General features: G+C 47.1%; 1 protein-coding gene across 3 annotated transcripts in view; it reads right to left on the bottom strand.

Moving 5' to 3' along the window:
• Window positions 1-24,039, bottom strand: part of GNPTAB (N-acetylglucosamine-1-phosphate transferase subunits alpha and beta) — a 189,186-nt gene that overhangs the window by 120,021 nt on the left and 45,126 nt on the right. For all 3 annotated transcript variants that reach the window (XM_063927810.1, XM_063927809.1, XM_063927811.1), the window contains exons 3-6: window positions 12,680-12,799; window positions 12,253-12,294; window positions 9,566-9,777; window positions 1,799-1,863 (exon numbers count right to left, since the gene is read on the bottom strand). In XM_063927810.1, coding sequence (XP_063783880.1) covers window positions 1,799-1,863; window positions 9,566-9,777; window positions 12,253-12,294; window positions 12,680-12,799 — 439 coding nt within the window. The remainder of the gene's footprint in view (window positions 1-1,798; window positions 1,864-9,565; window positions 9,778-12,252; window positions 12,295-12,679; window positions 12,800-24,039) is intronic.

The following is a 24,039-nucleotide window of genomic DNA, read 5'->3' as shown; positions in this document are numbered from 1 at the left end:
ATTTTCAGTCAGGGAATCCGACCACACCAGGCCCGCACTGCACATCCAGGCTGAGGCGATTGCTGGTCGCAGTATAACACCCGTGTGAGTGTATATACATTTTAGGATATTCTCCAGCTTTCTATCGGCAGGTTCCTTTAGGGCGGCCGTATCAGGAGAGGGTAGTGCTACCTGTTTAGACAAGCGTGTGAGCGCTTTATCCACCCTAGGGGGTGTTTCCCAACGTGCCCTATCCTCTGGCGGGAAAGGGTACGATGCCAATAACCTTTTAGGAATTATCAGTTTTTTATCGGGGGAAACCCACGCCTCATCACACACTTCATTTAATTCCTTGGATACAGGAAAAACTACAGGCAGTTTTTTCTCACCAAACATAATACCCTTTTTAGTGGTACTTGTATTATCAGAGATATGCAATACATTTTTCATTGCTTCAATCATGTAACGTGTGGCCCTAGTGGAAGTCACGTTTGTCTCCTCATCATCGACACTGGAGTCAGTATCCGTGTCTGTGTCTGCCATTTGAGGTAACGGGCGTTTTAAAGCCCCTGATGGCGTTTGAGACCCCTGGACAGGCACAAGCTGAGTAGCCGGCTGTCTCATGTCGTCAACTGTCTGTCGTAAAGAGCTGACACTGTCACGCAATTCCTTCCATAAGCTCATCCACTCAGGTGTCGACTCCCTAGGGGGTGACAACTCTATAATAGGCAATTGCTCCGCCTCCATCTCATTTTCCTCCTCGAACATGTCGACACAATCGTACCGACACACCGCACACACACACAGGGAATGCTCTGATAGAGGACAGGACCCCACTAGCCCTTTGGGGAGACAGAGGGAGAGTATGCCAGCACACACCAGAGCGCTATATATAGACAGGAATACCACTATAAAATGTGCTTTTCCCTTTATAGCTGCTGTTGGTATTAAAACTGCGCCAAATTAGTGCCCCCCTCTCTTTTTTACCCTTTTCTGTAGTGCAGGACTGCAGGGGAGAGTCAGGGAGACGTCCTTCCAGCGGAGCTGTGATGGAAAATGGCGCCCGTGTGCTGAGGAGATAGGCTCCGCCCCCTTCTCGGCGGCCTTTTCTCCCGCTTTTTGGTGAGTTCTGGCAGGGGTTAAAATACATCCATATAGCCCTGGGGGTTATATGTGGTGTATTTATGCCAGCCAAGGTGTTTACATTGCTGCTCAGGGCGCCCCCCCCTAGCGCCCTGCACCTTCAGTGACCGAAGTGTGAAGTGTGCCTGAGTAACAATGGCGCACAGCTGCAGTGCTGTGCGCTACCTTGTTGAAGACTGATGTCTTCTGCCGCCGATTTTTCCGGACCTCTTCTTGCTTCTGGCTCTGTAAGGGGGGCGGCGGCGCGGCTCTGGGACCGAGCTCCGAGGCTGGGCCTGTGTTCGGTCCCTCTGGAGCTAATGGTGTCCAGTAGCCTAAGAAGCCCAAGCTGGCTGCAAGCAGGCAGGTTCGCTTCTTCTCCCCTTAGTCCCTCGATGCAGTGAGCCTGTTGCCAGCAGGTCTCACTGAAAATAAAAAACCTAAAACTAAACTTTCACTAAGAAGCTCAGGAGAGCCCCTAGTGTGCACCCTTCTCGGCCGGGCACAAAAATCTAACTGAGGCTTGGAGGAGGGTCATAGGGGGAGGAGCCAGTGCACACCAGGTAGTCCTAAAGCTTTACTTTTGTGCCCAGTCTCCTGCGGAGCCGCTATTCCCCATGGTCCTTACGGAGTTCCCAGCATCCACTAGGACGTCAGAGAAATATACATTGTAGGTGATATGTAAAAAAATACCTACCATATATGCTCTCCAGATAGTTTCCTTATTGGTTTCAAAGAGGGCATTCAGTTGTGCAGTTTCCGCTACAGGAAAAAAAAAAAGATAAAATATGTAAATTCCCTGCATATCTATATAGGTCAAAAGAAAAAAAAATAACAAAAAAAGCCCCAGTCCTGCCCAAGACAAAACACTGCAGGAAGTTCTGTCTACTGTGATCTGGGAGTACCAGCTGCTATGTATTCAGGCCCTACCATGCAGCAGGAGGAGAAATTGCTTACGTATTACTTACCTGGCTTCCAGCATGTGTAAGATATGCATCGTTACTACCTTTTTTATTGTGAGTTTGCTACCTATTTTTAAATAATTAAATGTATTTGTTAACATTATTATGCTATGAGATATATTCCTTTTGAGGTCATCTGCACAAATTGTGCGTGCCTTAACATGCCGCAAAAGGACAACGTCCATTTCATATAATCACATTCAGTATACATCTATTTTCTGATAACATGTTATCGTACATAGCGTTTGTTTGGACACTATCACACTAGGGGCACATCTTGTTATTTTTGTTTTATACACACACACACACACACACACACACACACACACACACACACTTCAATATAGATCAACAGAAGTTTGAAGACGAGTAATGAAAACCACAAAACATTAAAAATATTTCCAAATGTAAAAAATAGGTAATAAATAACCACTGCCTGTATTGGCTCATAATTGGACACAAATTTAGCATGAGCAGGAAATAAGGGGTGTACAAGTGCGCTGTTAACAGCAGCTGGTAGAGGGGTGGTCTAAACCCCAATTAGTAATAAAGTATATAAAAAGAAAGGAGGTATACCAGCGCTGGCTGTATAAGTTAATATAAGACTGTTTGGTTAGCAAATGTCAAATTTATTGTCACAAATTAAATAAACAATATAAAATAAGAATTTACTTACCGATAATTATATTTCTCGTAGTCCGTAGTGGATGCTGGGGACTCCGTAAGGACCATGGGGAGTAGCGGCTCCGCAGGAGACTGGGCACAAAAGTAAAGCTTTAGAACTACCTGGTGTGCACTGGCTCCTCCCCTTATGACCCTCCTCCAAGCCTCAGTTAGGATACTGTGCCCGGACGAGCGTACACAATAAGGAAGGATTTTGAATCCCGGGTAAGACTCATACCAGCCACACCAATCACACCGTACAACTCGTGATCTAAACCCAGTTAACAGCATGATAACAGAGGAGCCTCTAGAAAAGATGGCTCACTACAGCAATAACCCGATTTTTTGGTAACAATAACTATGTACCAGTATTGCAGACAATCCGCACTTGGGATGGGCGCCCAGCATCCACTACGGACTACGAGAAATAGAATTATCGGTAAGTAAATTCTTATTTTCTCTAACGTCCTAAGTGGATGCTGGGGACTCCGTAAGGACCATGGGGATTATACCAAAGCTCCCAAACGGGCGGGAGAGTGCGGATGACTCTGCAGCACCAAATGAGAGAACTCCAGGTCCTCCTCAGCCAGGGTATCAATTTTGTAGAATTTTACAAACGTATTTGCTCCTGACCAAGTAGCTGCTCGGCAAAGTTGTAAAGCCGAGACCCCTCGGGCAGCCGCCCAAGATGAGCCCATCTTCCTTGTGGAGTGGGCATTTACAGATTTTTGGCTGTGGCAGGCCTGCCACAGAATGTGCAAGCTGAATTGTACTACAAATCCAACGAGCAATAGTCTGCTTAGAAGCAGGAGCACCCAGCTTGTTGGGTGCATACAGGATAAACAGCGAGTCAGATTTTCTGACTCCAGCCGTCCTGGAAACATATATTTTCAGGGCCCTGACAACGTCTAGCAACTTGGAGTCCTCCAAGTCCCTAGTAGCCGCAGGCACCACAATAGGTTGGTTCAGGTGAAACGCTGAAACCACCTTAGGGAGAAACTGAGGACGAGTCCTCAATTCCGCCCTGTCCGAATGGAAAATCAGATAAGGGCTTTTACAGGATAAAGCCGCCAATTCTGACATGCGCCTGGCCCAGGCCAGGGCCAACAGCATGACCACTTTCCATGTGAGATATTTTAACTCCACAGATTTAAGTGGTTCAAACCAATGTGACTTTTGGAACCCAAAAACTACATTGAGATCCCAAGGTGCCCCTGGAGGCACAAAAGGAGGCTGTATATGCAGTACCCCTTTTACAACGTCTGAACTTCAGGGACTGAAGCTAGTTCTTTTTGGAAGAAAATTGACAGGGCCGAAATTTGAACCTTAATGGACCCCAATTTCAGGCCCATAGACACTCCTGTTTGCAGGAAATGTAGGAATCGATCCAGTTGAATTTCCTCCGTCGGGCCTTACTGGCCTCGCACCACGCAACATATTTTCGCCAAATGCGGTGATAATGTTTTGCGGTTACATCCTTCCTGGCTTTGATCAGGATAGGGATGACTTCATCCGGAATGCCTTTTTTCCTTCAGGATCCGGCGTTCAACCGCCATGCCGTCAAACGCAGCCGCGGTAAGTCTTGGAACAGACAGGGTCCTTGCTGGAGCAGGTCCCTTCTTAGAGGTAGAGGCCACGGATCCTCCGTGAGCATCTCTTGAAGTTCCGGTTACCAAGTCCTTCTTGGCCAATCCGGAGCCCGAATATAGTGCTTACTCCTCTCCATCTTATAATTCTCAGTACCTTGGGTATGAGAGGCAGATGAGGGAACACATACACTGACTGGTACACCCACGGTGTTACCAGAGCGTCTACAGCTATTGCCTGAGGGTCCCTTGACCTGGCGCAATACCTGTCGAGTTTTTCCCAACGGTTTATAATCATGTGGAAGACTTCTGGGTGAAGTCCCCACTCTCCCGGGTGGAGGTCGTGTCTGCTGAGGAAGTCTGCTTCCCAGTTGTCCACTCCCGGAATTGCTGACAGTGCTATCACATGATTTTCCGCCCAGCGAAGAATCCTTGCAGCTTCTGCCATTGCCCTCCTGCTTCTTGTGCCACCCTGTCTGTTTACGTGGGTGACTGCCGTGATGTTGTCCGACTGGATCAACACCGGCTGACCTTGAAGCAGAGGTCTTGCTAAGCTTAGAGCATTGTAAATGGCCCTTAGCTTCAGGATATTTATGTGAAGTGATGTCTCCAGGCTTGACCATAAGCCCTGGAAATTCCTTCCCTGTGTGACTGCTCCCCAGCCTCGCAGGCTGGCATCCGTGGTCACCAGGACCCAGTCCTGAATGCCGAATCTGCGGCCCTCTAGAAGATGAGCACTCTGCAACCAACACAGGAGGGACACCCTTGTTCTTGGTGACAGGGTTATCCGCTGATGCATCTGAAGATGCGACCCGGACCATTTGTCCAGCAGGTCCCACTGGAAAGTTCTTGCGTGGAATCTGCCGAATGGGATTGCTTCGTAGGAAGCCACCATTTTACCCAGAACCCTTGTGCATTGATGCACTGAGACTTGGCTCGGTTTTAGGAGGTTCCTGACTAGCTCGGATAACTCCCTGGCTTTCTCCTCCGGGAGAAACACCTTTTTCTGGACTGTGTCCAGGATCATCCCTAGGAAACGAAGACGAGTCGTCGGAACCAGCTGCGATTTTGGAATATTGAGAATCCAATCGTGCTGCCGCAACACTACCTGAGATAGTGCTACACCGACCTCCAACTGTTCCCTGGATCTTACCCTTATCAGGGAATCGTCCAAGTAAGGGATAACTAAAATTCCCTTCCTTCGAAGGAATATCATCATTTCGGCCATTACCTTGGTAAAGACCCGGGGTGCCGTGGACCATCCATACGGCAGCGTCTGAACTGATAGTGACAGTTCTGTACCATAAACCTGAGGTACCCTTGGTGAGAAGGGTAAATTTTGGACATGAAGGTAAGCATCCTTGATGTCCCGAGACATCATGTAGTCCCCTTCTTCCAGGTTCGCAATCACTGCTCTGAGTGACTCAATCTTGAATTTGAACCTCTGTATGTAAGTGTTCAAAGATTTTAGATTTAGAATCGGTCTCACCGAGCCGTCCGGCTTCGGTACCACAACAGTGTGGAATAATACCCCGTTCCCTGTTGCAGGAGGGGTACCTTGATTATCACCTGCTGGGAATACAGCTTGTGAATGGCTTCCAAAACTGTCTCCCTGTCAGAAGGAGACATCGGTAAAGCCGACTTTAGGAAACGGCGAGGGGGAGACGTCTCGAATTCCAATTTGTACCCCTGAGATATCACCTGAAGGATCCAGGGGTCTACTTGCGAGTGAGCCCACTGCGCGCTGAAATTCATTGAGACGGGCCCCCCACCGTGCCTGATTCTGCTTGTAAAGCCCCAGCGTCATACTGAGGGCTTGGCAGAGGCGGGAGAGGGTTTCTGTTCCTGGGAACTGGCTGATTTCTGCAGCCTTTTTCCTCTCCCTCTGTCACGGGGCAGAAATGAGGAACCTTTTGCCCGCTTGTCCACGAAAAGACTGCGCCTGATAATACGGCGTCTTCTCATGTTGAGAGGCGACCTGGGGTACAAACGTGGATTTCCCAGCTGTTGCCGTGGCCACCAGGTCTGAAAGACCGACCCCAAATAACTCCTCCCCTTAATAAGGCAATACTTCCAAATGCCGTTTGAAATCCGCATCACCTGACCACTGTCGTGTCCATAACCCTCTACTGGTAGAAATGGACAACGCACTTAGACTTGATGCCAGTCGGCAAATATTCCGCTGTGCATCACGCATATATAGAAATGCATCTTTTAAATGCTCTATAGGCAAAAATATACTGTCCCTATCTAGGGTATCAATATTTTCAGTCAGGGAATACGACCACACCAACCCAGCACTGCACATCCAGGCTGACGCGATTGCTGGTCGCAGTATAACACCAGTATGTGTGTAAATACATTTTAGGATACCCTCCTGCTTTCTATCAGCAGGATCCTTAAGGGCGGCCATCTCAGGAGAGGGTAGAGCCCTTACAAGCGTGTGAGCGCTTTATCCACCCTAGGGGGTGTTTCCCAACGCACCCTAACCTCTGGCGGGAAAGGATATAATGCCAATAACATTTTAGAAATTATCAGTTGTTATCGGGGGAAACCCACGCATCATCACACACCTCATTTAATTTCTCAGATTCAGGAAAACTACAGGTAGTTTTTCCTCACCGAACATAATACCCCTTTTTGGTGGTACTCGTATTATCAGAAATGTGTAAAACATTTTTCATTGCCTCCATCATGTAACGTGTGGCCCTACTGGAAGTCACATTTGTCTCTTCACCGTCGACACTGGAGTCAGTATCCGTGTCGGCGTCTATATCTGCCATCTGAGGTAACGGGCGCTTTAGAGCCCCTGACGGCCTATGAGACGTCTGGACAGGCACAAGCTGAGTAGCCGGCTGTCTCATGTCAACCACTGTCTTTTATACAGAGCTGACACTGTCACGTAATTCCTTCCAACAGTTCATCCACTCAGGTGTCGACCCCCTAGGGGGTGACATCACTATTACAGGCAATCTGCTCCGTCTCCACATCATTTTTCTCCTCATACATGTCGACACAAACGTACCGACACACAGCACACACACAGGGAATGCTCTGATAGAGGACAGGACCCCACTAGCCCTTTGGGGAGACAGAGGGAGAGTTTGCAAGCACACACCAGAGCGCTATATATATACAGGGATAACCTTATATAAGTGTTTTTCCCCTTATAGCTGCTGTATCTTTAATACTGCGCGTAATTAATGCCCCCCCTCTCTTTTTTAACCCTTTCTGTAGTGTAGTGACTGCAGGGGAGAGCCAGGGAGCTTCCCTCCAACGGAGCTGTGAGGGAAAATGGCGCCAGTGTGCTGAGGAGATAGGCTCCGCCCCCTTATCGGCGGCCTTATCTCCCGTTTTTCTATGTATTCTGGCAGGGGTTAAATGAATGCATCCATATAGCCCAGGAGCTATATGTGATGCATTTTTTGCCATCCAAGGTGTTTTTATTGCGTCTCAGGGCGCCCCCCCCCCAGCGCCCTGCACCCTCAGTGACCGGAGTGTGAAGTGTGCTGAGAGCAATGGCGCACAGCTGCAGTGCTGTGCACTACCTTGTTGAAGACAGGACGTCTTCTGCCGCCGATTTTCCGGACCTCTTCTGTCTTCTGGCTCTGTAAGGGGGCCGGCGGCGCGGCTCTGGGACCAATCCATGGCTGGGCCTGTGATCGTCCCTCTGGAGCTAATGTCCAGTAGCCTAAGAAGCCCAATCCACTCTGCACGCAGGTGAGTTCGCTTCTTCTCCCCTTAGTCCCTCGATGCAGTGAGCCTGTTGCCAGCAGGTCTCACTGAAAATAAAAAACCTAAAACTAAACTTTTCACTAAGCAGCTCAGGAGAGCCACCTAGTGTGCACCCTTCTCGTTCGGGCACAGAAATCTAACTGAGGCTTGGAGGAGGGTCATAGGGGGAGGAGCCAGTGCACACCAGGTAGTTCTAAAGCTTTACTTTTGTGCCCAGTCTCCTGCGGAGCCGCTACTCCCCATGGTCCTTACGGAGTCCCCAGCATCCACTTAGGACGTTAGAGAAAATAATGTTAAAATAAACAATAAAATCACATCTATAGTTAGATATGTGCCAATAATAGGAAGCCACTAGTTGCCCAGTAATATACTTATTCTGGCTAGGAATCTTCCTTGTGAGTAAATGGAAAGTCACAGTGACAGAAATTGGCAAATTGAGAGTCCAGTTCAGCAGACCTTGGATGGATATTACCAGTGGTGTTCATTTAGAGTTGGTAGTCGTCCCCTTATTATCAGCTGGGATGTCCTTTTCGTGCTAGTGGTTTATTAGAACCACTGCAACGACGATGACTGGTTTGGAGAGTGCAATCTCCTGATGGGTCAGCTGGAAAGTCCTTTGTATGCTGACAAATGCTGCTGATAGTGCCAGTGACAAATTTCCAAATGGGGTAATGATTCCAAAATAATGCCAGAAATGTATCCTCCTGTTAGGGCGCAGGTGGCATCAGGCTCAACGCGTTTCGCTGGTAAGTAGTGTGTCCAGCTTCCTTAGGAGCATGTGTACTGTGTCAGAGCGATCTTGTTTTATACACTACTGAATGATTTAATGAGCGGCACTTGTGTACAACTAATGGTAATGCTTAATTGTATCATTGGTTGTACACAAGTGCCACTCAATAAATCATTCAGTAGGGTAGCCTGATGTCAACTGTGCCCTAACAGGAGGATACATTTCTTTCTGGCATTATCTTGGAATCATTACCCAATTGGAAATTTGTCACTGGCACTATCAGTAGCAATTGTCAGCATACAAAAGACTTCCCCAGCTGACCCATCAGGAGATTGCACTCTCCGAACCATCGTTCCAGTGGTTCTAATACCCCAACAGCACTAAAAGGACATCCCAGTTGATAATAAGGGGACAACTACCACCTCTAAACGAAAACCACTGGTAATATCCATCCATGGTCTGCTGAACTGGACTCTCAATTTGCCAATTTCTATCACTGTGACTTTCCATTTAGATTCCTAGCCATAATAAGAATATCACTGGGCGACTATTGGCTTACTATTATTGGCACATACCTAATTATATATGTGATTTTATTGTTTATTTGAACATTATTTTTTATTGTTTATTTAATTTGTGACAATAAATGTGATATTTGTTAACGCAACAATCTTATATTAACTTATATAGCCAGCGCTGGTATACCTCCTTTCTTTTTATAAATTTAGCATGAGAACCAAATTATTATGTGGGTCACTGGACTGCAGTTCATGATAGTCTATGCTTACCATCCTGCTGTGTTTCAAAGACTATGACTGTAACATTAGTTGATGGATTCTTGGGTTTTGCAACATGAAATAAGGACACTGCTGCATGAAAGAAAGGCTGGGAGGTTTGGAGATCCTTCAGGGTTGTGTTGGCAGGAAAGGCAGGATCCAGCACTAGCATAGGAACACGTATGCAATGTGTCAGCAGGCATTCCAGCATCTTATCACTAGAACTGAGAGATTGATGTGTTAGTTATTTGAGAAAAGTTGTTAACTTAAGCTAAGTGTACACTAGCCAATATATTGGCTGTTCAACTGAATGGCCACTATATTGCGGACAAGTCGGCGGGTATGTACCCCCGGATATGCTGTGGACAACGTAGTTCACAGACATATCGCGTTGGCCCTCCAGCACAGCCAATGACCGATATATAGGCGCATCGTGCGGTGTGTACAGGCATCAGCTGACTGCCCGTACACTTGCTGCAGGGGCCACCGGTGACCGACATAACAACTGGGTGGGCACATGTAAATGCCAGCCCAGTTGTGATGTAAGGTACAACACATTGGGGTGACGATCGGTAAGTGTGTATTCACTTACTGATTGTGAGATAGGTTGGCGGATTGAAAGGACAATCCAATGTGTACCCAGCATTACACTCCCACAATGTTGTAAATGTTAGAGGAACCACATTCTCTTTTTGTGACTAATGAGCAGCCATGATGAAGGCAGCTGAACCAATTTTCATATTTTCAATAATAATAATTTTCAATTTTCATATTATTTATTTAATTAGTGACCAATAAGATGAAGGGGAACGATATCGTTATTATGTGAGCATTACTTACTGTATAAGATGGAAAAAATGTGACCTAATGGGGGGCAATGAATATATTAGGGGACCAAATGAATGAGTACAGTAATACATTAATATTGTGTATTATTAGGCTATTTATGACAGGGACATGTTCTGTAATTAAACCAAAGATCTGAATGTAGGGAAGATGTTGTCACTGTTCCATACTTTAAGCAATAAACATTATTTGACATTAAATACAGTTTTTTTTGCTGTTGGAAAGGCAATGCCTGCATAAATGTTTTCTCACATTGCATTCCACATTAAATGCAAAGTGAGAAAACATCCAGGGAAATAACAGCACTGCATAGCGATCCATTTAGCTATACACCGACTGGTGTGATATATGTACATCAGATGTTATAGTGAGAAAATTATGTAAAGCATTTGTTTGCGGTACCCTCCCAAGAGCGCATGTCACAGTCAGTGATCGCGACGAGCGAAAAAAGTGTGTGGGTCCCAGGGACCCATTACGTAAAAAAATTGGGTCCTACTCCACAGTTTCTGGGTCACAACACAGATTATGGGGGGAGAGGTAGGAAAAGGCTGATTAGAGCTGGAGGTAGAGGGGGGTTAAAGAAGGTGTTGGAGGTAGAGAGGGGGTAGGTACAGACAGCAGTTGGGATAGTGTTGAGGGACAAGGAAGGGGGTTACAGGCAGGCAGTACTGGGGGTAGTTAGGGGCTAAGCGCAGATAGCAGTTAGGGTACTGCTGGGGGGAAAGGAGGATGTTAGGGGCAGACAGTACTCTGGGTAAGGAGTAGGAGGCAGTCCTGTCCTCTGTTGGGGGTCTCTGGGGGGTCAGGCATCGGCCTGTACGGATCACTGATCCATGGCTATCTCCTCCTAGCTCCCCTCTGCCGGTGGCATAGCAGCGCGGTCTGTTGAGAACAGTGGGGCGGCGCTGAGGCCACGGGAATAGGGATTCCAGCAGCTCTCCAATGTCAGCGTAGGCTGCAGCTGCTGCTTGCCGTGGGAGGAACTAGTGGGTGGGCAGATGGAGACGGAACAGTTTAAGCCCTGAGCGTGGCTCCCTGCTGGTGGCACATGTACTTTTTAAAAAAAGTGTAGGTCCCCAGGAACGCGCTCCACTAGGACTGGCTACAGGTTTAAATTAATAAACCCGTCTGAGAGAGATAGGGCAATACACAGACCGTAGTAGTGTATACAGTAGAGACAATACAATGGGAGGCATTTTATATACCGTCTGTTGGGATCCCGGTGCTCACCATAAAGATGCCGGAATCAATAGTACTCCGATAATAGCATGGCCAGGTCCCCCAGCAGATGAACGAGACAGCGGGCGGCAGGTTGCAGGAAGTCTCCGGATCCCCAGCTCAAGGCAGCGGGATAGACGCTGCCAGGTCCCCTGCAGACTTGAGATCCCAGTGTATGGCAGGACAGTAGGCCACACCCCCGGCTCCGCAATCTACCACTAGAGGTAGGGGTCACCACGTCCTCCTCAGACAGCTGCAAGGCACAGGTTTAATGATTGATGTCTCCCTTGCCCGATTAGCTTTGGCTCCTCCTTCACTTTTATAGTCCTCTCTGCAGCCAGTCAAGGGAGACATAATTCATTAAATTTATAGCCAATCCCAGTGAAGCGCGTCCCCGAGGACCCACCCTTTTTTAAAAACTGAGTCACTGGTCCTCAATTTCGGATAAAATACGCGCTATAGCGCGTTTTTGCGATCACTGACTTTAGCAGCAAAAAGCTGAGACACACAGAGATACGAACTGCAGTGTACTCTTCCAGGCAGTTACTTAATTAAATACAACAATAAAGATAAGAGGGATGGATGGAAGACGGTAAGCCAGAAAGAAAGATGACAAAACACTAAAGAATACTTACCCTTTCCTTGTTGGCTCCGTTCTGTTACTTCCGAGAAGTTCTCTAAAAAGAAATAAAATGGAACATATCATTATAGCTTAGATGCCAAAACAAACCAGGCAGGATTATATAACATGCACTAATGTACCATAACCACAATATAAAGAAGAATAACTAAAAGGAACCTTCTACATAAAGGTAAACAGGAGGATCTCCGTTCCAAGTACATGTGAAGCGAAAGGGGATACACTGAACAAATACTGTAAATCCGCAGTTTGTTACATTCTGAACTGTTATTGTTTCCACAAACACATGATGCAGATCATGAGTGTGGATATATTAAACAGTTTGCCATTCTTACATTTGTTTAGTGTTTTGATTACAAGAGGGAACTTTTCTTTTGAAACTTTTTTTTTTTTTTAAATAAAATAAAATTCTTGAAAGGTACCTCAGCGCCCTTTGCTCCTCTTCCATTTGTTCTCGTACATCTCGTAGCTGCTTTACAAGCTCTGGGTCAGTGCCGTTAACCCAGGTGTATACCACATCAATGGGCATGGGAAGACACAGCCTGAAACAAAAACAGCAGTCAATGTGCAGAACTACTGTATTAAAGAACACGTTAAAGGTACAGAGTTAATAAATAGTGCACACACACACTCTCTCTCTCTCTCTTAATGACATTGTATTAATGTTCTGTTTTCTACTGTGTGCATACTTTTATACTGCAAACTTTCTCAAAGAAAAAGATTTCAGCAGTTTGGGAAAAATAGCAAATAATAGGACCTTCATTAATTTTGGAGAATCACCTCTAGGTTTGATTTCAGGTGTTAAATACAGTCAACTGTTAAATACTCCAATTCACGCTATTTTTGTTAATGTAAACTAAAGCATAAATCGGGGGTCTGAACTCAGACAAATAAGCACTTCAAAGCAGAGAGTCTCAGTGGCAAACAAAAAACTAGCCTGAGAAGATCTTCAAGCAGCTGCACAGGGGCCTTTCTAACTGGGCGCATCTAAGCAAACCCCAGTCAAGAACTTTGTTCAACAGTGATTGATGTTAAATGATAGGTGCCTCTAATACCAATTTCAGGCCTAAATTCCAGGTCAAATCCGGCATCATACACATGGTTTCACTCCATGTTGTTACCCGTTTCAGACCCTTTCGCACTGAGGTAAGGACCCATGATTTAGGTCTGATACAGCCCAGGTTGTGTGCCAGTGTGAATAGGGTCTATCCGGGTTAATATTACACAGGTATTACCGAAACCCAGATAAAGTAACCTGGAATCCCTTTCACACTATGCCCTTGAAGACTACCTTGTTTCAGAATGTCCTTGGAGCATGTGTATGCATCAATCACTGTCTTAGCAGGAACAAGGTGCATTTAGAAAATAACATTATCTTTGGATCGGTAACAGATATAGGGGGAAATTCAGACCGGATCGCTGAAGCAGCAGTGATCGCAGTCTGAATTACCTTGTGGAGTGCGCACGCACAGCGACCACACTGCACACGCGCACCCCGGGAGCCCAGTGAGATGCTATCAGCATCGCACTGGCTGCGATAGCCTCTGCCTGATTGACAGGCAGAGGCGGTCGCGGGGCGGGAGGGGGCGTGCCAACGGCATTAGAACACCATTGGCGGGGCACGGTGCGGACAACGGAGGAGTGTCTGGACTGCTGCAACCCAGGGCGCGACTAGTAGCTCCTTGCCAGAGTGCAGGATCTGCGCTGGCAGGGAGCTACTTGCCAGGTACAAAAGCATCGCCACCGTGCAATGCTTTTGTACCTGTGCGGGTTGGGCAGGGCCTGACATGCAGGTCGGACTAGCCCGGTGCTGGGCGTACCCCCACATGTCAGAGTAAACGACTGTAGATGTGCTAAATTTAGCAGATTTACGTTCAACTCTGAATTACCCCCATAGTTGCCTAGATCCTAATAGTGCTACTGTGTGATGTAAGGCTGGGACTACAACAAGTGGGTGGCAGAGGAGGAGCTGCACACACTGGGGGATATGAATTGAAACCTCTTGCTCACAGTCTATGCAAAGGGAGCCAATGTCATCTGAAGATGGTATTAACTACATACTTCAAACTGAAAAAAAGTAAACTTTGGGGGGGTGGCCTAGCTGCTGAAAGGAAAGGACACAATTGTCCTGAGCTCTGACTGCCACAAAAGATAACAGCATATATTTATCCTCCCTTAGCCCACTGACCGCTCCAGCCTACTCCCTTACCTCTGTGGAACACACTGGGGGAGTTAAATAACTGCTGCGGAGTCGGGGAGAAACTCCTGGAGCTCCCGCGGACTGCGGCCTATCTGGATCTCTCAGGCCGGGGCCTCAAGTTGGAGCCTGGGCCGGCATGCGCCTCCGACACCCTGCATGCCGCGGGACAGAGACTTCCTCAACCCTGAGAGACCCGTTCACCACCAGGCCTCCCAGCCCTGCCGTTACAGCCACCGCCGCCACCTCTGATCATCTGCTTTGCCGGAGCGAAACAGAACGCCATCCCGCTTCCCCCTGCAGCCGAACATCCAACCGAGAGAGACTGCAGCCTGAAGACGGGACCTCAGTTTTGGTGACTGCCGGTGGGACCTCTGCACACCTCGCCCCAGAGACGGACGGACTTGCCCTGCTTCCTCCCTGGAGAGCTGGCCCTGCCAACACCCACGGGGGACCCCGGAAGACCTGCAGACGGCTCTCTGGCGCACCACCGCCTGACAGCCCGAGTAGGAGACGGCACTGCCAGCAGCTCACTCGGGCCGGCGGCCATCTCCTCTCCCTGGTGACGGGACCCGCACTGACTCTCCGCCTGCCCGGTAAGGCACTCTCCCCTGCCTCCATACGGATTGTTCACTGCCTCCCCCTCCCACCCGCTTAGGGCCTCGTTCTCCCAGCCGTCCTTGCTGCAGGCACCGCACTGGCGTGGAGGTCCAGACGGGCTTACTTCTTTGAATATAGAGGGGCATTCTGAGGCTATCTCCAAGGACATACTCCAGCCTCACTACATTGCTGCTCACTTGTCTCTCAGTGCAGGAGACACCCCACAGCTGGCAGGGATCAATCTGTTACTGCAAAAGTGACAGGGTAGGCAGAGATTCCTGTCACTTTTATGGCCTCACTGCAACTGTAGGGGATCCGGAGGTAGCAGGGCCACATAAGATTACATATTTACGGGGGCGTGGCTTGGCAGCCATTGGAGTGAGACAGGATTTGTGAGAGCTTCTGTTGTACAGCCCTAAAACTACATTATTATTGGGGCTTCATCCTGTTACACTGCCTCCCTGTGTGTCTTCTTAGCGCCTGGACACTTTCTTTGCTGTGGGACTCGGGTTCGCGGAGCCGGGAGGGGTCTCCTACCCCTCTGCGGGTTGCGGCCTGTCCCCTCTACTAAAGCCGGGGACTCCCATTTCCCCTCCGCCCTGCCGGTCCGGCTCCTGGGGACATTCACGGATAACCAGGCACGATAGTGGGGCCACCTAGCATTGTCACTCCTCCAGACACTGCCTGGTCCTTGCTCTCCCCGCCCCTGGAGTCACGCTACAGTCATTTGCTTCAAATGCCGCTCGTTACCTGTTAACAGCCCTGGGAGGATAGCGATAGGGTCACTGGCCCTATTCACCCCCTCTGCACTATCTAGGATGCTGGCCTAGCAATACCATTGGTCCTACCTGGACCGTGATAGTTTTTTTTATGTATATCTTTCCCTTTTCTACTTAACATACGTCCAACAAATAGCGTCTGTGTCTCTTTTTACATTTGTGATACCCCGCCTACCCTCTTCACTCTTCCATAATGGCGCAAAGAAACAAGAAAAATACGCAGGTCCCTACTAATTTTTTTGGACAGAAATCTAAGGGCCCCCCGACTCCTGCATTGCTCATGGACTCTCCTTCCGCCCCCTGTTTATCGGAGACGGGTATTGACCCACAAATCCAAGCAGTCATGACCAGTTTACTTGAAGGGGTACAATCCGCTTTTAAGCAAGAACTCTCCACGGCTATTGCCGAGTTCAAGTCTGATCTCACGGCCCTTGGTAATCGTACAGACGCTCTTGAATCTAAGACTGATGACCTTTGCCGCTCTCAACAACGTCTTGATTCGGAACTTTCCAGATTCCATGATGAGCTGGAGGACCTCAAAGAACATCAAGAAGATCAAGAGAATCGCTCCCGTCGTAACAATCTACGTATCCGCAATGTGGCGGAATCAGTCCTTACCTCTGCTCTACCGTCCTTTCTGAAAGACTTTTTCCAACACGTCTTGCCTGACCTTTCGGATGCCGACTGTCTTTGTGATAGAGCCCACAGAGCGCTCCGAGCGAAACCTGCTCCGACACAACCGCCCAGGGACGTCATAGTTTGTCTGCATTATTTTCGCTCAAAGGAACGTATTCTGATGTCACTACAAGATTCTCCAGTGATCGATTTTCGGGATATGCAGTTGCAGGTTTTACAGGATCTGGCCCCCTCCACCATTCAAAAGAGACGGGACCTCCAGCCCGTTACTAGGATACTACGCCAACATCAAATACGATATAGATGGGGATTTCCTTTCATGCTACAGGTTACAATGAACAATTCCACTCACTCCGTCAAAACCTTATCTCAAGGTCAAGATCTGTTGGCTAAATTTGGTCTCCTCCCTATACCGTCCTCTGATGGTGGGACTGCTTCTTCTTCTGGGCCACGACACTCCAAGATCCCACCGCCTGAATGGACGAGGGTAACTCGTCATCGCAATGACACCAACGACCCTCCTTGATCCTTGATTTTGGCGGACTTTTTATTTTAGCTATACTTGAATAGTCCCCTACACTTTAAGGATGTGTCTCCAGATAGGAGGAGAGACTTACTATTATCTTACTTCTCTTAATGTGCATGTCATAGGCTCTTATATTGCTCGCCAAGCTTTAACGTTTGTTAAATGGTCCACCTAGTTTTGTACTATTGCGCTGAGCTTATCTTGTTTACCCTGTGCCCCCCCCTTTTTTTTTTTCTGCTGGATATGACAGTACGCTTTTGTTTTTTGTTTTTCATATACTGGGTTACGTAACTGAATTTTCGGCTCCGGCCGACTCAACTGTTGCGGTCCAGAGGGACCTGTTTCTTCTGCATTGGGTTACTGTTCCTGCCACCCCCGTGCTCCCTTTATTTGTTACTTCGAAATATAATGTTTCACATTTGTGTAGCGGTCCTTGATTGGGACCCTATAATTCAGTGTTTTCTCCCGTATGGGTTCTCTATCACTTTCTCTTTTCCTACATTTCTGATTATTGTTTCTTACTGTTTCTGTTCTTCTTTCCTTTTCCTTCTTCCCCGGGAGGGGTTTCCATTGCTCCTCTTTTGTCCCTTGGTGTCACATGGCACTTAAATTGTTTTCTATAAATGTTAATGGGCTTAATTCTCCCAAGAAATGTACAGTGATGTTATCCGCCTATCGGAGAGAGAAGGCCGATATAGTTTTCCTTCAGGAGACCCATTTCACCGGTACACACACAACTTCAGGGTAAGCAATTTTCCCAAACCTTTTTTGCCTCTGACTGTAAGAAAAGGGGGGTGGCTATACTGATCCACCGTAACATTCCATTTGTACATACTACGACCATAACTGATTCTGACGGCCGATACCTCATAGTGATTGGTAAGCTCTGCACTGAAATTGTAACACTTGTGTCTGTATATGCCCCTAATCAAGATCAATCCCGTTTTTTCCGCACATTCTTTTTGCGTCTTACTAGAGTAGCGCAGGGCCACATTATTTTAGGGGGGGGGGGGACTTTAATACTGTGATTGATCCTTCCTTAGATAAATCTACTCCTCCCAAAAATAAGAAGGAAGCATCTCCGACTGAAGCCGCCCTCACATTAACATCCTCCCTCACACAGCTTGATTTAAGAGACACCTGGTGTCTTAAACACTCCACTGCTAGAGATTATACCCACTTTTCTGCGCCTCATCAGCATTATTCTCGAATAGATATGATACATGTGTCTCACTCACTCATCATTGATATCTGATTCAGGCATCACTCCCTGTTCATGGACGGACCATGCGGGGGTTTATATCCTGGTAGATTTCTATAGCACCCCTAATAAGACCCGTACATGGCGTCTTGATGATACCCTTCTTTCGCACCCCTCCACTCTCTCAGACACTAAACTGAACCTGAATTTTTTTTTTTTTGAGGAAAACGCCTCCCCAGAAGTCTCTCCTAGTTTAGTTTGGGAGGCACATAAAGCCACTATTCGCTGTCATTTTATGTCCAAGGCCTCAGCCATACGTAAGAAAGCAGCACAGGAAGTTTCCTCATTGGAATCTCAAATTTCTGCGCTCTTAACCCAACATAAAACTGCCCCATGCGACTCCCTACTCTCCCAGATAAATACCCTCAGGGGTCAGTTAAATACCCTTTTATCGCGAAGGGCGGCAGCTATACTACAGAAGCTCCGTCAAAAAATTTACGATCAAGCGGATAAAATAGAATGGGAATGATAGAAAAACTACACTCTACTATGTTAAACGCACTCACTTATGATCCTAAATTGATGGTGGAGGAATTTCGGAAATATTATAGCTCCTTATATAATCTCCCTGCCCCCCCTCTTCCCTCCGATGGTCCGGAGGGAGCATGTTCATATTTATCCGATACCCCCTTGCCATGTCTGACAGAGCAGCAGATTTCTCTTCTTAATGCGGATATCTCACTAGAAGAGACAGTTGCCGCTATCAAATCTATGCGGTCATCGGCTGCACCTGGCCCAGATGGCTTTACCGCTCAGTATTACAAAACATTCCATACGGAATTGGCTCCTTACCTTACCTCGCTCTTTAATAGTGTTCTGGAGGGAGCTTCATTTGCGCCAGCGACTGTACAAGCCGACATTATTGTGATTCCAAAGCCGGAAAGGGATCCAACGCAATGTTCTAACTATCGACCGATCTCATTGCTGAACGTGGATCTAAAGATTTATGCTAAAATCTTAGCCAACCGCTTGGCTCCGCTACTCACGCAATTGATACATCCAGACCAAGTAGGCTTCATCTCTGGCCGCCAGGCCTCCGATAATACCAGGAGAGCCATAGATTTGATTTACTCTATCCATAAACAAAAGCTACCCTCGCTGTTGCTAGCACTGGATGCCGAGAAGGCTTTTGACAGAATTTCCTGGCCCTTCGCTTTTTCAGTGTTCCGGAGGATGGGCTTTTCTGGCAAATTCCTAGACGGTGTTTCGGCGCTTTACAGATCCCCTACTGCCACGGTTTCTGTCAATCGCCTCACCTCTTCCACATTCGGTATCACTAACGGCACCAGACAGGGATGCCCGCTCTCCCCATTGCTATTTGCCCTGGTCATGGAGCCGCTGGCAGCAAGGATCCGAGCTAATACAGATATAGCTGGAGTGCGGGTAGGCCCTTCTGAACACAAAATTGCGTTATACGCCGACGATGTTCTAATATCTTTGGGATCCCCATCTCAGTCGATACAGCCGCTCCTTTCTGAGCTAGACCTCTACTCTAAACACTCAGGTTATAAACTTAATACAGGTAAGACTGTAGTATTGAATTTTTATATCCCCGGACCGGTTAAGCTCTCTTTAGAAAATTCCTTTCCATTTCAATGGCACAGGCAAAAGATTAAATACTTAGGTATTTTTCTAACGCATAGCCATCATCAACTTTACCAAGCTAATTTCCCTAGGCTTTTAGATCGAATCAAGTCAGACTTGTCTTCTTGGTCTAGCCTCTTTATCTCCTGGATAGGTAGGGTAAACTCAGTGAAGATGAACGTGCTCCCTCGGATACTTTACCTATTCCAGACCCATAATTCATATGGGCTAATAAGCGCCCCCGAGTACGATTGAAACTTCTACAGCGCCCCACATTTAGTGGCGGCCTAGGCATCCCAGACTTTAGAAGATATTATTTAGCCACACAGCTCTCACACTGCGTACAATGGTGCAACCCCGAATCTCGCAGAGTCTGGGTATCTATAGAAGCCGCCGACCTAGGTCTCTCTACCCTCTCTTCTCTGGCTTTTGAAATCCTCCCGCCCTAGAAATGTAGCATCCCACCCCATAGTTTACCGTTCACTAACAGTTTGGGACTTTGCTAATAGGAAATTCGGCTTGGCCCCAGCCCCATCCCCTATCATCCCAATATGACACAACCCTGCATTCCCTCCTGGTACAAATAGATCATTGTTTGCTCCTTGGCAAGATAGGGGTATTTTATATCTGAATGATATCACCAGGGATACCAGTTTTCCTCAATTTACTCAGATTCAAGAAAAAATTGATATTCCCTCTAGATACTTTTATCAGTTTTTACAACTCAGACACTTTCATTCCTCACTGGGCCGCGTCCTCTCTAGCAGACCCCTGACCACGTTTGAGACTATATGTTTCAGACGCCACTTAACCAAAGGCCTTATTTCCCTCTTATATACTACTCTCACAGGGGACCCTCCCTCTCAGCGTGATCCTCATGAGAGAGCATGGGAAATGGACCTAGGCTCGGCTTTAGATGACGAGGAATGGTCTGAAGCCTGGGGTAACGCGGCGTCTAGCTCCATCTGCGTTAGAATCAAAGAGAATATCTATAAATTAATATATAGATGGTATTATGTACCGTCTCGCTTGAGCAAAATGTACCCGGATACATCGGATAGGTGTTGGAGAGGATGTGGCGCAGAGGGCTCTTTCCTACACATATAGTGGTCATGTCCTAAAATAGTGCATATGTGGAGGGAAGTGATACATTTTATTTCTAGCTTATTGCAGATTCCTATCCCTTCCGACCCTAAATACATTCTCCTCCCCCAAAACCTGCCAACGCTAACAAAATTTCAAAATAAACTGATGCGTCATATAGTCTCTGCAACGACATGTCAACTAGCTGCAGATTGGAAAAACCCTATCCCGCCTTCCATGCAATCTATAATTGCCCGTATCTGGTACGTTTAACGCATGGACTACATGACTAGCATCATAAACTGCTCCTCTAAGTCATTCGATAAAATATGGAGTCCATGGCTGGCCTCCCAGCACGCCCCTTCACCTTTCAATTTGTGATACCCCGGTACTATATTTGATGGGACCCTCCCGGGGACTCTACCCTATCCTATTTTGTTTATTTCTCTCTTTTTCTTTCTTCTTCTCTGTCTTACTTTCTTCTCGACCTCTTTCCATTTTTACTTATCAATGTCAGTCGGACAGCTGCGCTGCTGACTGCCACCTTTTCTGTTTTATACTACCCGCTCTCTGGGTCAAAAATGGATCACTGTTCCTCTTTTTTGGTTATCTTTATAATTACCAACTATTATACTGTATTTGCAATGTAATATGCTGTAACCACTGTCTGTTGGTATCTGTTTTTGTGATCCCATGAATAAAAAAAAAAAAAAAAAAGTAAACTTTGAGAGCTGGATAAATTTGGAAAACATTCCCATAGAGGAGAAAAGAGGGAGAAAAATACATCTGCACACTTATTGATCTATATTAAAGATTTTATTTATGAATGGATCAATTGAAACCCCAATATGCGTGTGTCTAGATTAGACTTTGAGCCTCTTTGGGGGTGCGACCCTATTACAACCAGGATATAACAACATGTAAAAAGAACTGGAAGAGCGGTTGTTGAGTTATAATATATATATATAATATCATCTGTCTTACACAACCTTTCCACTCTATATGACTTATATGTTTGTTAATGTTATGTTTTTAACCTCTATATTTTGTTGTATGTATCCTACTACAAGGACCCTCTCAATATTAATATAAGCAATAAAAGCTACGTTTTATTTCGATAATCAATTCAACAAATAGACATTGTGCACCCAACTCAACAACCGCTCTTCCAGTTCTTTTTACATGTTGTCATTCCCATAGAGGACATGGAGGTATTAACAGTACATTTAACGTTCAAATAAAGCAGGTCCTGCTTTGCCATTTATCAAAACGAAGCAATCACTCCGATATGTAGTAACAGGTTAGCCATTAGAAATGGGGGGAGAGAAAACATTCACTCTGATAAACTCAGCAAGTCCCATAGCATATCATACTATTGCTTATGCCATATGGAACTGCTCCCAGCAGGCACACTGCACATGTGCTAGGTCTCACAAGATCGCATTTTGTATTCTGACAGTGCATGCACAAGTAATCTTGGAGCCAGCAACAGGAGTGACAAATAACACACAGCGCCATGTTTTCCAGAGGCACCTGTACTACCACTCCTGTATCCAGGAGAGACTGTATTACCGAATGAAGAGTCTTTTGCCTTACCTGATCCGAAGGGACGTCTGTCAGGCAAAATCGATAAGGGGACGATTCTTGAAGGATACGGCGTAACCTCGAGTGACGACTTCCCGTACCCAGGCGTCTGAAGTGGTCTTCAACCATTCCTGGGTAAACCCTAGAAGTCGATCCCCCAGAGGGAGGCCCGCCCCATCATGCAGCAGGCTTGTCAGTTTTGGAAGCAGGCTGATGGGCAGCGGGCAGCCCAGGCCCATTTGGGTTTGGGCTTATTGGATTTGGAAGTGCGAACCTGTTTTGGGTACGCCTGACCTTTTGCTTTCCCTGAAGGACGAAAGGAGCAAAAGGAAGTACTCTTAGCCTTCAGCACCGAAGGAGCAGTACTAGGAAGACAAGCTGGTTTAGCAGAAGCTAAGTCAGCCACTATCTTGTCAAGGTTTTCTCCGAAAAGAATGTCTCCTTTGAAGGGGAGTACCTCCAGGGTTTTCTTAGGAGTCCAGATCCACAGACCAGGACCGTAACCAGAGAATTCGGCGAGCCAAAATGGACGTAGTAGAAGCCTTGGCCACCAGAACACCGGCATCAGAAGTCGCCTCTTTAATGTAATGAGACGCTGTAACAATATACGACAGGCATTGTCTAGCATGATCAGAAGCATTGGAAGGCAACTCCGCCTCCAGCTCCTGAGCCCACGCTTCCACAGTTTCTGCAGCCCATGTTGCTGCAATAGTGGGCCTATGCACCGCACCGTCTAGGGTGTAGATTGCCTTCAAACAACCCTCCACAAGCTTGTCCATCGGCTCTCTCAAGGACGTGACAGTAGTTACAGGCAAAGCAGAGGATACTACCAGCCGCGCCACTTGCGAATCCACTGGCAGGGGTGTTTCCCAATTTTTACTAAGCTCTGCAGCGAGCCAGCATCTTCTTATGAGGCGTGAACTTCTTTCCTGGATTATCCCAGGACTCCGGACGTATGTCAACTAAATGGTCAGAGTGAGGTAAAACGTGTCTAACCACCTTCTGACATTTAAACCTGTCCGGTTTCTTAGGGGCAGTGTCACAGGCTCCTGTTCATCATCAACCTGAAGAATGAGCCTGATAGCCTCTAACAAGTCAGGAACATCCACCTGCGAAACAACTTCCCCATCAGAAGCATCAGGATCAGAATCTGTGGGGTCCGTATAAGTGCCATCCTCATCAGAAGAGATGTCTGGGATGTGGGTGAATTGTGAGGAAGTAATTACCCGCTTAGAGAACCCCTTGGTCTTAGGCGGGCGAGGGTTAGACTTTTGAGTAGTCAGTGATTAGTTCAATTGCTGTAACTGATTGGACAGTTGATATGCCCATGGCGGATTAACCACGGGGACCATAAGCGGTTGTACCGGCACAGGAGGTCTCATAGGGGGCATTAGTCTAGTTACCAGCGTATTCAATAGCATGGAGAAGGTAGCCCAAGGTGGGTAATTTTGCACCCCCGTTGCTACAGTCCCACTGGGGGGCAAGGAACCCCCAGAACCTGAAACCTCAACTGCTATGTTATCCTCAAATGT

This window comes from Pseudophryne corroboree, chromosome 6 (genome assembly GCF_028390025.1).
Source record: "Pseudophryne corroboree isolate aPseCor3 chromosome 6, aPseCor3.hap2, whole genome shotgun sequence".
NCBI classification, from domain to species: Eukaryota; Metazoa; Chordata; class Amphibia; order Anura; family Myobatrachidae; genus Pseudophryne; species Pseudophryne corroboree.
This window is presented reverse-complemented; position numbering and strand designations above follow the sequence as displayed.